Source organism: Elgaria multicarinata, chromosome 17 (genome assembly GCF_023053635.1).
Source record: "Elgaria multicarinata webbii isolate HBS135686 ecotype San Diego chromosome 17, rElgMul1.1.pri, whole genome shotgun sequence".
NCBI classification, from domain to species: domain Eukaryota; kingdom Metazoa; phylum Chordata; class Lepidosauria; order Squamata; family Anguidae; genus Elgaria; species Elgaria multicarinata.
Window position 1 is genome coordinate 23,635,701 of NC_086187.1, and position 14,357 is coordinate 23,650,057.

The 14,357-nt window shown below is 44.1% G+C and overlaps 1 protein-coding gene across 2 annotated transcripts in view; it reads right to left on the minus strand.

Annotated features, from left to right (window-relative positions):
• Positions 1-14,357, minus strand: part of SDK1 (sidekick cell adhesion molecule 1) — a 563,777-nt gene that overhangs the window by 218,238 nt on the left and 331,182 nt on the right. For both annotated transcript variants that reach the window (XM_063143659.1, XM_063143658.1), the window contains exon 14: positions 4,995-5,131. In XM_063143659.1, the coding sequence (XP_062999729.1) occupies positions 4,995-5,131 (137 nt within the window). The remainder of the gene's footprint in view (positions 1-4,994; positions 5,132-14,357) is intronic.

A 14,357-nucleotide genomic window follows, 5' to 3' on the forward strand; every position in this document is an offset into this window, starting at 1 on the left:
AAACGACACTGGACCATTTCTCCAATTTCTCCCTGTTCATAGCTAAGGGGGCAGAGATAACCCTATAGAGCTCTCAGGGAAAATACAAACCAGGTATCCCTGTGTGTCTCATATTGTTTAAACTAAGCTTCTATAAGGTAAGTTCTCAGGAGATTACAGCCATACTGAATAAGTATGAAAGAACAGGGAAAATCCAATTATTGCCCTTTTGATAACTGGGGTCCTTGCATCTCTGTGTTTAGAACATCAGAAGAGCCCTGCTGGATCAGACTGAGGGTCCATCTGGTCCAGTGCTCTGTTCACACGGTGGCCAACCAGCTGTCGGCCAGGGACCAACAAGGCAGGACACAGTGCAATAGAACCCTCCCAGCCATCTTCCCCACATTCCTTACCAGCTCTGATACTGGAAGTAGCATGTAGCCATTGAAAGCCTTCTCCTGCAGGAATGTATCCAACCCCCTTTTAAAGCCATGCAAGTTGGTGGCCCTCACTACATCTTGTGGTAGTGGATTCCATAGTTTAACTATGCATGGTGTGAAGTCCTTCCTTCTATCTGTCCTGGATCTCCCACCAATCAGCTTCATGGGATGTCCCCATTGGGGTCTAGTGTTACAGGAGAGGGAGAAAAAATGTCTCCCTGTCCACATTCTCCGCACCAGGCACAATTTTGTACACCTCCATCATGTCTCTCATTACCCTTTTTTTCTGCATCATTGCTTTCTCACCGCCGCCCCTCATATTACGCGTTCCTTCTTCTTAATGAAATTATCCTGAAGTAAAGGCACTGAAATCTACATGAGGGCGAGGGATCATCCTGTGATCCGTGCAGCAAATGATTTGTCTCCTTAAATGTGGACTTGCTAAAATGTACCTTCTGCAACTCTTCTTCAGAACAAGATACTTTTATTATGAACCCTTTCTCAGACTTACTGCATTTCTCAGATTGCACAGAATGTGCAATGTGTGCTAAAACCATTAGGAAGGCATTCAAGTCCTTAACAATCCAAAGGGGGGAAACAATGCACAAATACAGGACACAGCTTTGGCAAGAGATATATTATAAAATCAAGCTCCTTCTTGTTGAAAAACCCAAACAGTATTAAAACTCCACAGCATCATGTCTGTGAGCACACCCTTGGCAACAGGAAAATCACGCATAGGTTACCATCAGCCTTTATCTGCATAATAGCAAGCACGGATTAGGATACCTAACACATTTTGTACCACTGCTGACAGTTAAAAAGCTACAAATACAAGGAAACAAGCTTGTGGAAACATATGTTAAAAATTGGTGAGAGTTTAAAAATGGAAAAAGGCACCTGTGCCAGGAAATCAACAACAATAACAACCCACAAACAGAGACAACAAAAGGAAATATCTATGGAATAATGGGGGGGGGGGGATTTTGCATGTGGGAGAGAAAAGCAATGCCCATTCTGAATAATATCAAGTACAGATCCGTGAAGGAAGTAAAGCCTGACACGACACCTACCCTGGTATATAGCACAGGGGACAGGAAATCCATAATACTAGGCTAAAAATGAAAGCACTAATCCCGTGCTTAGATTGTATGCTTCCAAAGATTTTCTTCTTTTGCACACACACACATACACACACACACACACACACACACTTTTCAGCTATCCCTACATATTTTTCTTGTGCCACTGATATGTCTTCGAATGATGACTGAAGACACAAAGAAAGAAAATGCTCACATATTCCTACAGTCATGTGCACTTTTAATAGCAGGAAATAATTAATATTTCAGTGCAATGAGTAAAATGCAGGGTGGCAGCTAGGAACCATGGGCTTGTATATTAGGAACGCAAATGGCAAACCGTATCAGGCCATGATCTACCCTTTGAATATATGCCCATAAAACGCAGAGCTTGATTTTTCTACTTCCCCTGATTAGGGTGGTTTAAAAATGGACTCGGGCTTCAACAACTAAGAGTCATTCCATAAATTGCACAGAATGAGATTGATATGGTGGAATTCTGGACTGTTCTACTTCAGAATTTGCGTGCACTTGTATTTTTGAACGCTTCTGCATATTAAGAATCCTGGTGTGTAGTAAACCAGCACATCAGGACCAAAGCTTTAGCACATGTTGATATGTTAGTTCACATGCTAGACGCAGGGAATTGTTGTTTGGCACAGGGGAGTGTGCAAAAATACAACACACCCTTGAAGTGGCATGGTCCAGAATTCTACCAACTCATTCTACCTACTATATAGAATGGTGGTCATTTTGCAAAATCATTCCCATCATTAATTTGCACCCTCTGTCCTCATAGGTTGGCTGCACCTGTCCCATGGGAATCATGCATGATAGATGGGTTCTCATGCAAAGGCTAAAATGCAGGAGGATGGAATCGGGCTTTGATATGATCGGTGGGAGAAACCCTCTTGGTCAAACTCTGCCACCGAGTCAGGACTGAGTCAAGGAGAGGCCATAGCATCCACTTTGCGTGCAGGACGTCCCAGGTGCGATCTCCAGCGTCTCCAAGTAAGCTTGGAAAAGCACTTGCCTGAATCCCTGGGGAGCCATTGCTGCCAGTCAGTGTCAGCAATACTAAAAGCCCCCATCCCCAAACGATTAGACTCTTCTAACTAGAGGAGAGGCTCTCTAATCCCAGCTCTCCCTTCATTGGCTGTGTCTCCTTTTTCATGCGTGTGCTTACAGATACAAATCTTAGCAAAGCACATGTGGCGGAGATGCCCTGAGACCGTGCCTATGGTAGATTACAATGCCATCAGCTAAAATCATCGGATTTGTCTGACAGCGTGTGAGAGTTCAGAAAAAATCCCTTCGTACTCTGCAGGATTATCGAAGCAATTTCTGTAGCATGTTATCAGATCTCTGCTGAGCTGCTTACAGATTTTTTAGAGGTGAATTACTGTATTTTCCAGTTGACAGTGTCATCCCTATTTCCAGGGCAGACTCCTGCAATGCCTGATATTCTGAAGGCCACTCCAAATTGCACGGACAAACCCACCTTTCTAGCCATTGAATATTGCAGTCGCATTTATGTTCTGGAGTGAGCCTATGGAGAATAGCCAAAGAAATGAGAAAGTTTCTCTGGAATACGGAATAACGTATTCACGGAATAACGGGCTCAAGTTAAAGGAAGCCGGATTCCGGCTGGACATCAGGAAAAACTTCCTGACTGTTAGAGCAGTGCGACAATGGAATCAGTTACCTTGGGAGGTTGTGGGCTCTCCCACACTAGAGTCATTCAAGAGGCAGCTGGACAAGCATCTGTCGGAGATGCTTTAGGGTGGATTCCTGCATTGAGCAGGGGGTTGGACTCGATGGCCTTGTAGGCCCCTTCCAACTCTGCTATTCTATGATTCTATGATTCTATGACTGTGTTGTTGTTGTTGTTGTTGTTGTTGTTGTTGTTGTTATTATTATTATTATTATTATTATTATTATTATTATTATATTTATTTATATCCCGCCTTTTGCCCAATGCTGGGCCTCAAGGCGGAAGTACATGACAGGGCCTGTGAAAATAAAAGGTCGTGAGCCCTGCATCAGGCCAAACTTAAAACCTAGGAAGTAGGTAGCTTTGTCAACAATTAATATTGAAGGAAATGCATGCTAGGCCTTTCCGTTTACTTTGAAACTCTACAGATCTGAAGGAGGGAAGCCTCCATCGAGACCTTGTCTGTGTGTATGCATGCACTCATACACAACTGACTCTTCTTTGATGGCATCTAGCTCAGAAGATGTGTGATGTGGCAGTAATGTGCATATGCGTGAGTATAAAAGGATAAAATGGGCCGAAGGAGGAAAGGCTCAAAGGTGTGAACAGAGGCTGCCTCCTTGGAATTTAAAGATTCCCCTTTCATCTTTCAATCTGCTACTGAATCAAGAGATGAAGCAGTTGCGTCTTCGCCGGTCTATTCTGCCACCTCCCCGATTCTTCCGTTCATCCCCTCCCCTGCCTGCTGCTGGTAGCAGGACTCCAGATGTTCCATGCAGATGTTTGGAAGAGGATACATGAAAGCAGCGGGGCAGAGAGAAGCCAGGCCCGCCTCATCTCTTGGCTGTCAGCCGCAGGTGTAAAGGTAAAATAGCATCTCCAAGTTGCAAGCATGAACCCAAGGTGATGCCTTACATTAGGGTGACCCTATGAAAAGGAGGACAGGACTCCTGTATCTTTAACAGCTGCATAGAAAAGGGAATTTCAGCAGGTGTCATTTGTATATACGGAGAACCTCGTGAAATCCCCTCTTCATCACTGATGTTAAAGCTGCAGGAGCTATACTAGAGTGGCCAGATCTCTTGGTCTCTCAATTGTACACAAAAGTGGAGATTAACAAATGACACCTGCTGAAATTCCCTTTTCAATACAACTGTTAAGGATACAGGAGCCCTGTCCTCCTTTTCATATGGTCACCCTACCTTACATGGACCTGAATTTTAGGGGAAGGGAAAGGAAGGGCTTTCTATGGAGCATGCATAGATAGTGAAGACTATCCATGCATATAATGGGCAAAACAGCTTCATAATGGGCAAAACAGCTTCATAATGGGCAAAACAGCAACCTGAAATAAAGAGCTTCTCTACATTTAAAAAAACCCCAAAAAACCCAAACGCTTCCATTTTCATTCTGGGATTGCAATTGGCTCAATTACATGGGCAGCTGCATGGTTTGGATTGAATATTTCCTGCATCCTCCATTCAACTTAATAAAACTGTGCCATCTAGTGGCGGAATTATAGTGCAATGCCACCTTCATGAGTAGGGGGCAGTTTTGTGGATTTTTTTTTTTTTTAAAAAAAGAGGATTATCTCTGTGTTTTCTGACAGCGGGATAATGCATGGAAAGCACAGGAGACATCCTGGCTGTTGATGATGTCATGTAATCACCCAGCAAACATCTGTGAGTGGCCGTGCTATAAATCTCTCATTTGGAGAAGCTGAAGGTCTTAATAGGAGAAGGACATAAATGGGTGAAAAAATATTTTTGCTGCACTTACTGTTCTCGGACAGCTCGACAATGTAGTAAAGGACAGGACTGTTTCCGTCAAAGGGACGCACCCAGGAGAGGATCACGCTGCGGCTGAAGGAAGAGTTCAAGGTGGCCAGAAGGTTCTGCGGGGGGTGAGGGAGCTCTCTATGAGAAGAAGAAGAAGAAGAAGAAGAAGAAGAAGAAGAAGAAGAAGAAGAAGAGACAAGAGGGTAATTTAAATCAGCAACAACTGCCTAGCTCAGTTCCACACATCTAGGGAGCTTACATGCAGCAAAGGCATCAGATGGGTACCATGATGGATACAAACGGACCGGCTTAATGTAAAAGTGAAATAAAAATAAAATCTTCAGAGGAATGCTGAGCTTTGTCTGGTTTCTAAATGATGATTTACGTGGAAATTCCTATGGTTGACACTTAAATAGCTAATGGCACTGTTACTTAACATGGGAAGAAAGCCAATTTTCAAATTTGTTTTTTTAATTGAGACAACTTGGTCCATAAATTCTTTTTACGGCGAGTTCTTAGTAATGGAATAGCTGTAAAACATATGAATAGGAGACCAAAGCAAGGGTGGGGTGGATGATTTAAAGTGGAATCTTTCATACTCAGGCGAGCAGAAGGCATTGCCACCATCCATACAGAATTCCCAATCGAAATTATTGCATGTGGCCACTTCCATTTGAAAAACACTCTGCAGCCCATGCTTTGATTGGTAGATCCCTAGCATAAGAAGCTACCGGAGCAGAAGAAGTGAAAATGCCTGAAGAAATCACCTAACAATGCGAAACGGAATGCTTAAAAAAATAAAATAAAACGTAGGGTTCAAAACACACACAGATTGCTTAAAAAACAAAACAGCAACACACCCACATACGCATGAGTTATAAAAGATGTGGGGTATGCACCACATATTGCAGTCAGCTGAAAAGCACCCAGTAAGTAGGGCTGTGCTCCGCTTCTCTTCGGGTCGGAGAAGCAATAGCGAGGTGGCCTGATTCGCCTCTGGAAAAGGCGGAGGCGAAGAGAGTGGGGGGCCCCTGCGGATCGAGGTGAAGAGGATCGCCTCAATCCGGAACTCCGGACGCAGGTAAGGGGGGGAGGGGGACTCATCTGGCACTGCCGCTGCTGCCGCAGTCTCTGCGGCAACGGCAAAGGAGCCAGGTAAGGGGGCAGGGAGGAGGGAGGCTTACCTGTGTCCATCGCGGTCCGTCGCGGGTTTCAGTTGAGGCCCCAGCTTCAAGCGGAAGAGGCTGCGGCCTTCTCTTCTGCTTGAAGCCGGGGCCTCGATTGAAGCCTGCGACAGACGCAGGTAAGGGGGCGGGAGGTTGGCCTACCTGGCGCCACCGGCGCCACCTTCCATGCAGCGGCAGCGGTGCCAGGTAAGGGGGCAAGGAGGAGGGAGGCTTACCTGCGTCCATCACTGTCTTCAATTGAGGCCCCGGTTGAAGCCAGAAGTGAAGGCCGAGGCCTCTTCCAGCTTCAAGCTGGGGCCTAAATTGAAGCCCGCGATGATGGACACAGGTAAGGAGTTTGGCTTACTGGCGCCGGCGCTGACATCCATACGGCGCTGGCGGCGGAGTCGGATCTCGCTCCGCATAGTGGAGTGAGGGACGGGCGGATTGGCCCGAAGAGGATTGGGCCCAATCCAGAAGTTACGGATCAGGCCACGAAGCAGATCGGGGGGTCCGAGCACAGCCCTACCAGAAAGCCTTTTAGGCAGAATATAGGAACATAAGCAGTCGTCTCACATTGAATTGGACCAGTATTAGCTACATTGAGAGGCTCTGAGAGGCTCTCCAGGGTTTCTTAGAGGGGTCTTTTCCCAGCCTACCCTGGGAATGCCAGGGATTCAACCTGGGACCCTTTGCACATGCAGCCATAGCCTCTCTAGCTAAAAGGATTGCTTATCCCAGGAATCTGCCTTATACTGAGTCAGACTGCTGGTCCATCTAACTCCGTATTACCTACACAGAAAGGCAGTGGCCTTCCAAGGTTTCACAGAGGGATTTTCCCCCAGCCCTACCTGGAGATGCTGGGAATTGAATTTCTGCTTGCAATGTGCTCAAATCCACCCCTGCCCCTCCATTGGTAGAAATACAATCATAAATCTCATGGTCTATTATTTGCTAACATTCAGTGGTAGCTCCATATTTGTCCCTTGACCCAGAGCATCTCTACGCCAACAATATATGGCACACTCATGACTAGCCATTTACAGAAGTTTGCGGGTCTTTTAGACGATATTGTCAACCTCCTGCATGTCTCCCGTGCCTTCTCCCGGTTGTCCCATTCTAAAAAAAACAAAAACCTGGATGTTGTGTTCAGCCAAAGTTGCACTACAAAGCACCCACTAGAAGGTGCTGTCCCATTCAAGTATATGAACACTGAGAGGAGGGAAGTTTTCAGTTATAGACCACGTGGTCGCCTCTCTCTGCCTGTGTAAAGCAGCGCGTTACAACTGCGCAAAAGAAACAGGGAACACAAAACCCCGGTAAGGCAATGTGATTTCCTCTTAATGTAGAGATGCCTCTAGTCAAACAGTAGGAGGTTGATGTTGTTACTGTTTTTACCATGACGGTGGGGAGGTGTAAATTGGCTGTTGGATTTTCTGCCTTAGCTCCTAGAATGTCTTGAGTTGGCCCTGCTTATACCTAATGAAACCTGTTTTTTTTCTTGGCATTTCTAATCAGAGCAGACTCCAAACCTCTCACTCAGGAATGGAGAAATGCAACCAACCTAGCAATTTGTCGCTGACTGCTCTCTGGAAGTTCTCTCTCAATATCAATTATTGCTGACCCTTGCTGGTCAGACCAAAAAGCAGTAATTGTACTTGACATTCTTTAATTAAAAAATGTACTCATTTCTTTTCATAATTTATTAAGCTGCTGCACACTTAGCGCTATCTGAAACCACAACGATTCCACATTCATAAACAAGTGCAATTCCAGACCTGGGATGTGGTTTTAAATCAGAGCTGTAAAAAGCATGCTCTGAATTGCAGATCCCTTCCTGTGGTTTGAAGTGAAGTAGAGGGGAAATGAATTTAATTTTGCATTAGGTTTGAACCACGGTCCATAGTTTATTACAACCTGTGTACCAGGCTACAGAACCTGAGCTGAGAAACAAAATTATGTTTGAGTTGGTGAAAGTGATTACTGGAAGGGGAAACGGCTGTGATGTCACCGTTTATTAAACTCCAAATCAAAAGAGCCACCTTTGTGCAGAATCAAGGAACAGATGCTCTGGTGGAATTCTGCAACGGTACAAAGGGAGCAATAATTAATGGAGAAGGCCGTGCAAACTGCACAGCCTGATGCTAAATAAATAAAGCCCCAAATATGGGAGATTGCACCCTCCAGGCCAAACCATAAAAACAGACAATATCCATTTAAAAACAAATCACGTGAGGTACTGGTTCCTCTCTATTCGGCCCTGGTTAGGCCTCATCTAGAGTATTGCGTCCAGTTCTGGGCTCCACAATTCAAGAAGGACGCAGACAAGCTGGAGCGTGTTCAGAAGAGGGCAACCAGGATGATCAGAGGTCTAGAAACAAAGCCCTATGAAGAGAGACTGAAAGAACTGGGCATGTTTAGCCTGGAGAAGAGAAGATTGAGGGGAGACAGGATAGCGCACTTCAAATACTTAAAAGGTTGTCACACAGAGGAGGGCCAGGATCTCTTCTCGATCCTCCCAGAGTGCAGGACACGGAATAACGGGCTCAAGTGAAAGGAAGCCAGATTCCGGCTGGACATCAGGAAAAACTTCCTGACTGTTAGAGCAGTGCGACGGTGGAATCAGCTACCTAGGGAGGTTGTGGGCTCTCCCACACTAGAGGCCTTCAAGAGGCAGCTGGACAACCGTCTGTCGGGGATGCTTTAGGGTGGATTCCTGCATTGAGCAGGGGGTTGGACTCGATGGCCTTGTAGGCCCCTTCCAACTCTGCTATTCTATGATTCTATGATTCCATCCAGGCCCAATATGGACTGGGGCTGCACCAACTGCTGGCCCACTTTCATTTTCGGAGCAAAAATTGTACTTTAACACACCTCCGGCCCCTAAATGTGCAAGGGTTCCATTATTATTATTATTATTATTATTATTATTATTATTACATTTATATACCGCCCCATAGCCGGAGCTCTCTGGGCGGTTTACAAAGGCCCAGCATTGGGCAAAAGGCGGGATACAATTAAACATCATCATCATCATCATCATATCAGTGAACATTAAAAATACATATACAAAATTTAAAACCATAAAAACAGACAATATCCATTTATAAGCAACTATTATGGGGTCATTTAAGAAAAAAAAATCAGCATATGTTAAATACCTGGGAGAAAAGAAAAGAAAAGTCTCAACCTGGCGCCGAAAAGATAACAACGTTGGCGCCAGGCAAGCTTTGTTGGGGAGATGGTTCCATAATTGGGGGGCCACCACTGACAAGCCCCTCCCCCTTGTTGCCTTATTTTTCCAATTTGATTTGCTGCCATTTGTTTTCCTAATCTGCTGCTACTTCAGCACTATTTCCCCCCTGGTACGGCATTGTTTTTAGGTTATATTTTTATAGTATTTATTTTCATTTGCATTGTTGTGCTGATTATGGGTCATACTAATTTTGGTTTCTGCCCCTGGTATAGTAATTACGGATTTCTACATTTGTATGTCTGTAAATCAGTTTGAGACTGCTTTTTGTGATGGGAAGCAAACTGAAATACTAATACTAATACTAATAATGTGTTTATTAGTTGGGTCTGACTTTCTGTCAATCTAAATGTATCCATTCCAAGTTACTTTGCAGATACTGGAAATTGCGCTATTAAAGCAGATCAGGGCTCCGGCTCCTGTTCTTTTGCTTAAGACAAAAGTTGTTAGAGAAGGAAATTGTTTCTGCCTGTTTCAAATTCTTGTCTTTAGTGGATATGTAAATAGACTCCTTGACATCGGAAACACTGAATGTCAATCTTGTCTACACTCATTAGGAAAATAGGTTTGATCCTCGTTTGGGGAAACATTGTACAAGTTGATGTTCCTTTTGGGTCATCCTTAGTTTAAATGCAAGTTCCTGTTTAGGATTTGGTTTGGGCTGATTATCTTGCAAGGCTTCCTGCAAATCTGAATATTAATATGCTGGAACATCAATCAATTTGAAGTTCTCAGTCTAAAGCAATCTTCACTACCCTCCATTAGTACATAGTGTGCTCATTAAAAGGGATATGTTTTCACAACCTCATTTTGTTTCTTACACCACTTGGACCAGATTAGCAGTAACCTTGATTGAGCACCAGCAAGGGCAAATACTCAACCAGTCTTGTGGGTGAAGTGGCCTTCTGTTCTACCTTGTAAGACCCTAAAATATAAGTACAGCAAACTGTTGCCTTCTGTAATCTGAAATGGCCAGTAACAGATGATGCTTACACACCAAAGTCCCTAGAGGCAAAGTCAATGAACATGCAAGAAACATCTCTCACCAGAAAGGACTGCTTAAAACTGAAGAGGAGCACTTGAGTAAGGAAATCTCTTGGTCTCTCAATTGTACACAAAAGTGGAGATTAACAATTATTAATCTCAACTGAAGAAACGCTTCCAGGTTGAATACAGGAAAATAGAAAGTACTGAGAGTGAAGAGGGTGAGAAATGAGTTACCATCACCGCTATGCACAGTTATGCTTTCATGAATCCCGTATCCCTTTCCTCTCTAAGAAAGCTAAGTTTGTATTCCCCCCCTCCTAAAATCCATGAAATTATTTGTTTGTTAGCTGGAGCTCAGTTTGGGGGTAAATCTATATTGGGCCATTCTCTGTAGCAAAATAAGAACGAGATATGCAAGGCCAGAATCTAAAAACGGTCTCAGATAGTGAAAGCCTCATCTTAACGGCACAGCCTATGCGTGGTACCTCCTGGGAACCTGGCAAGGTCTCCATGTTCCTTACTACGCAAACAAAAGAGAACTATTTTGCCAAAACCACAATGTTAGATACTTAAAGATGATACATGGTAGACACAAATGACCCTAAGGTTTAAGAAGCAGTTCATAATTGCCAGAGAGAGGGTGGCTGAGAAATTTACTCAGCAAACACCCACGGAATGGCTTGCAAAATTAGCTAAAAACAAGCTATTTGCTAAGGGAAATAAACCAGACATGTTTTTGGAGAGATTTCGCAGTGAAGGGGAATGGGGAGAGCCCAACAGCAGGTAATTAGAGAGACTGTGACTGAAGAGAGGATTACCAAGAAGGCGAGGGAGATTAAGCAAACCTCCTTGTCAATTTATTTAGAAAAGAAACGAAAAGGCTTTCCTTCGTGGTCACAAAAGGCTTTCTAAGTCAAGTCTGCCATGAAGTTTGACTTGTGGTAAGTGGCTCAGCTGGAGGAAGGAACGCAGGGCCTAAAACGCTCCTAAACAAACAAATCCTGATGACTGAGGGCTGAACTAGAAGTTTGGTGGCAGGTCCAGATGGGAGAAGCCATATTGCAAAACAGAGCTGCAAAGTTGGAGGAGAAGGTGATTCATTGTAGAGAACCATCCTGGGCTGCTGCAAAGCAGCCGAGGGTAGGGTGACCCTATGAAAAGGAGGACAGGGCTCCCGTATCTTTAACAGTTGTATTTTAAAGGGAATTTCAGCAGGTGTCATTTGTATACATGGGGAACCTGGTGAAATTTCCTCTTCATCCCAACAGTTAAAGATGCAGGTGCCCTGCCCTCTTTTAAATCTGGTCACTCTAGTTAGCTCCTGCAGCTTTAACTGTGGTGGTGATGAAGAGGGGATTTCACCAGGTTCTTCATATATGCAAATGACACCTGCTGAAATTCCCTTTTCTATGCAACTGTTAAAGATACAGGAGCCCGGTCCTCCTTTTTATATGTCCACCCTAGCCAAGGGGAGGTTACAATTTGCAGCAGGGATGGATGGGAGGGGCGTGGGCCTCATCTTTCCCCAGCCTGTCGCTTTTCCTCCACCATTCCACCCCACAGCACGAGGTCCCACTTGTAGATTTGCTGCATCACACATCAGGCACAAAGCATCAAGTGAGAAGGGTTAAGCTCCCTCCTCCATTTCTCCAGTGTAAACCACGCCCTCCCTTCTGCCACTTTGCCACTAACTAGGCTTGCACCTGCCACCGGATTCTGGTTCAGCCCCTAGGTTACAATTCCAGGCACGCTGACGTGGAGGTCAATCCCACTGACCCTGGTGGGACATGTACCGAGTAAACACAGAGTAAATACGGTATTTGGGCTATGCATCGTAAGCATTTGGGATGCTTTAAAGGGGGCATGCCTTCCTCTAGGGATGTGGATTTTGGAAATTTTCTTCTGGGATTTTGCTTTTGACTAATGCAGCTACCTTCCTTTTTGTGTGTGTTCTAGAGAACTCAGGTCTCAGGATGTTGCCTCACAGCAATTCAGACAACTTTATTTATCTTGGTATTGTCTAGGGTCTACATTATATGCCTTTAGACGCCAGGTGAAGACCTTTTTATTCTCACAGCATTTTAACAATCTATAAATAAATGTTAACTTGGTGCTTTAAATTTGTAATTTTGCATTGCTGCTGTTTTTATCTGGTTGAGCTTTTATATTGTATTTTATACTATGGTTTCATACTGTTGTTTTATACTTTGAATGTTTTTAATTTTTGTGAACCGCCCAGAGAGCTCCGGCTATTGGGTAGTATAGAAATGTAATAAATAAATAAATAAATAAATAAATAGGGTGACCATATGAAAAGGAGGACAGGGCTCCTGTATCTTTAACAGTTGCATAGAAAGGGGAATTTCAGCAGGTGTCATTTGTATATATGGGGAACCTGGAGAAATCCCCTCTTCATCACAACAGTTAAAGGTGCAGGAGCTATACTAGAGTGACCAGATTTAAAAGAGGGCAGGGCACCTGCAGCTTTAACTGGTGTGATGAAGAGGGAATTTCACCAGATCCTATACCAATGACACCTGCTGAAATTCCCTTTTCAATACAACTGTTAAAGATACAGGAGCCCTGTCCTCCTTTTCATAGGGTCACCCTAGTATTGTCTGCACTGACTGGCAGCAGCTCTCCGGGATTTCAGGCAGGAGTCTTTCTCAGGCCTATCTGCCAACGCTGGAGACTGAACCGGGGATTCTTGCATGCAAAATCACACGCTCTATCACTTGCACCTTTGTAGTTTTTCCACTCTACATTTAGAGCAAAGCCTCTCAGTGGTATTGGATCTTTCATGATTATACCGTCTTATAGTTTTATATCAGAAGAAGTTCAAGAGAAATTTGATCCCATTGTAGGGAAGAGATTTCCAATTTCAATTACAGGACACTCATTTTACCTCTGTAGAGGACGTCAGGAAATATTTAGGACCCGACCTTTTAAAATAGGGGCTCAAAATAAGGATACGCATTTGATGAGAAGAGGGGCTTCTTTTTCTTTTGTGCTTATGCATGAGTGTGTATATTTCCCCCACTGCAGGTAAATTTGGATGCAGCAGTAATTTTTCTTTCCTGGATAATAGCCCACCAGAGAGGCTGGAAATTACTAAAAAAAAACCCTTCTCTATTGTGTGGAAAAGATAATCTACTTTCTGCCTGACTTCTTCCCGATTGTTCTCACTTAGATGAAGCATGCAAATAAAAAGAGTACAAATGGTAAGAGGCAGTCGATGCAATTTGAGGAATATATGGAGATGGAATCCGCAACGAGATGGTTTTTTAACAGGGTGTCATTTGGAGTTTTGTTACTATACATCTGTGACAATCACTATTATTAACTCTCACTTAATAATGGAGAAATTCAAACTGGCTTAGTTTACATTACTGGGACTAAGCTTATACCTCGACTTTTCTTTCTAATGCTCCTATAGTTTCCCCATGTTGGTTGTTCAGAGGCAACATCCTTAGGGTGAAATCCTAAACATGTTTAGGCAGCGGGGGAAAGTCCTACAACCCTTAACATTCCCAACTCAACATAGCTAGTTGGCAAATGCTGGGAGTTCATAGAATCATAGAATAGTAGAGTTGGAAGGGCCTACAAGGCCATCTAGTCCAACCCCCTGCTCAGTGCAGGAATCCACCCTAAAGCATCCCCGACAGATGGTTGTCCAGCTGCCTCTTAAAGGCCTCTAGTGTGGGAGAGCCCACAACCTCCCTAGGTAACTGATTCCATTGTTGTACTGCTCTAACAGTCAGGAAGTTTTTCCTGATGTCCAACCGGAATCTGGCTTCCTGTCACTTGAGCCCATTATTCTGTGTCCTGAACGCTAGTATGATCAAAAGGAGATCCTGGCCCTCCTCTGTGTGACAACCTTTCAAGTCCTTGAAGAGTGCTATCCTGTCTCCCCTCATTCTTCTCTTCTTCAGGCTAAAACTGCTCAGTTCTTTCAGTC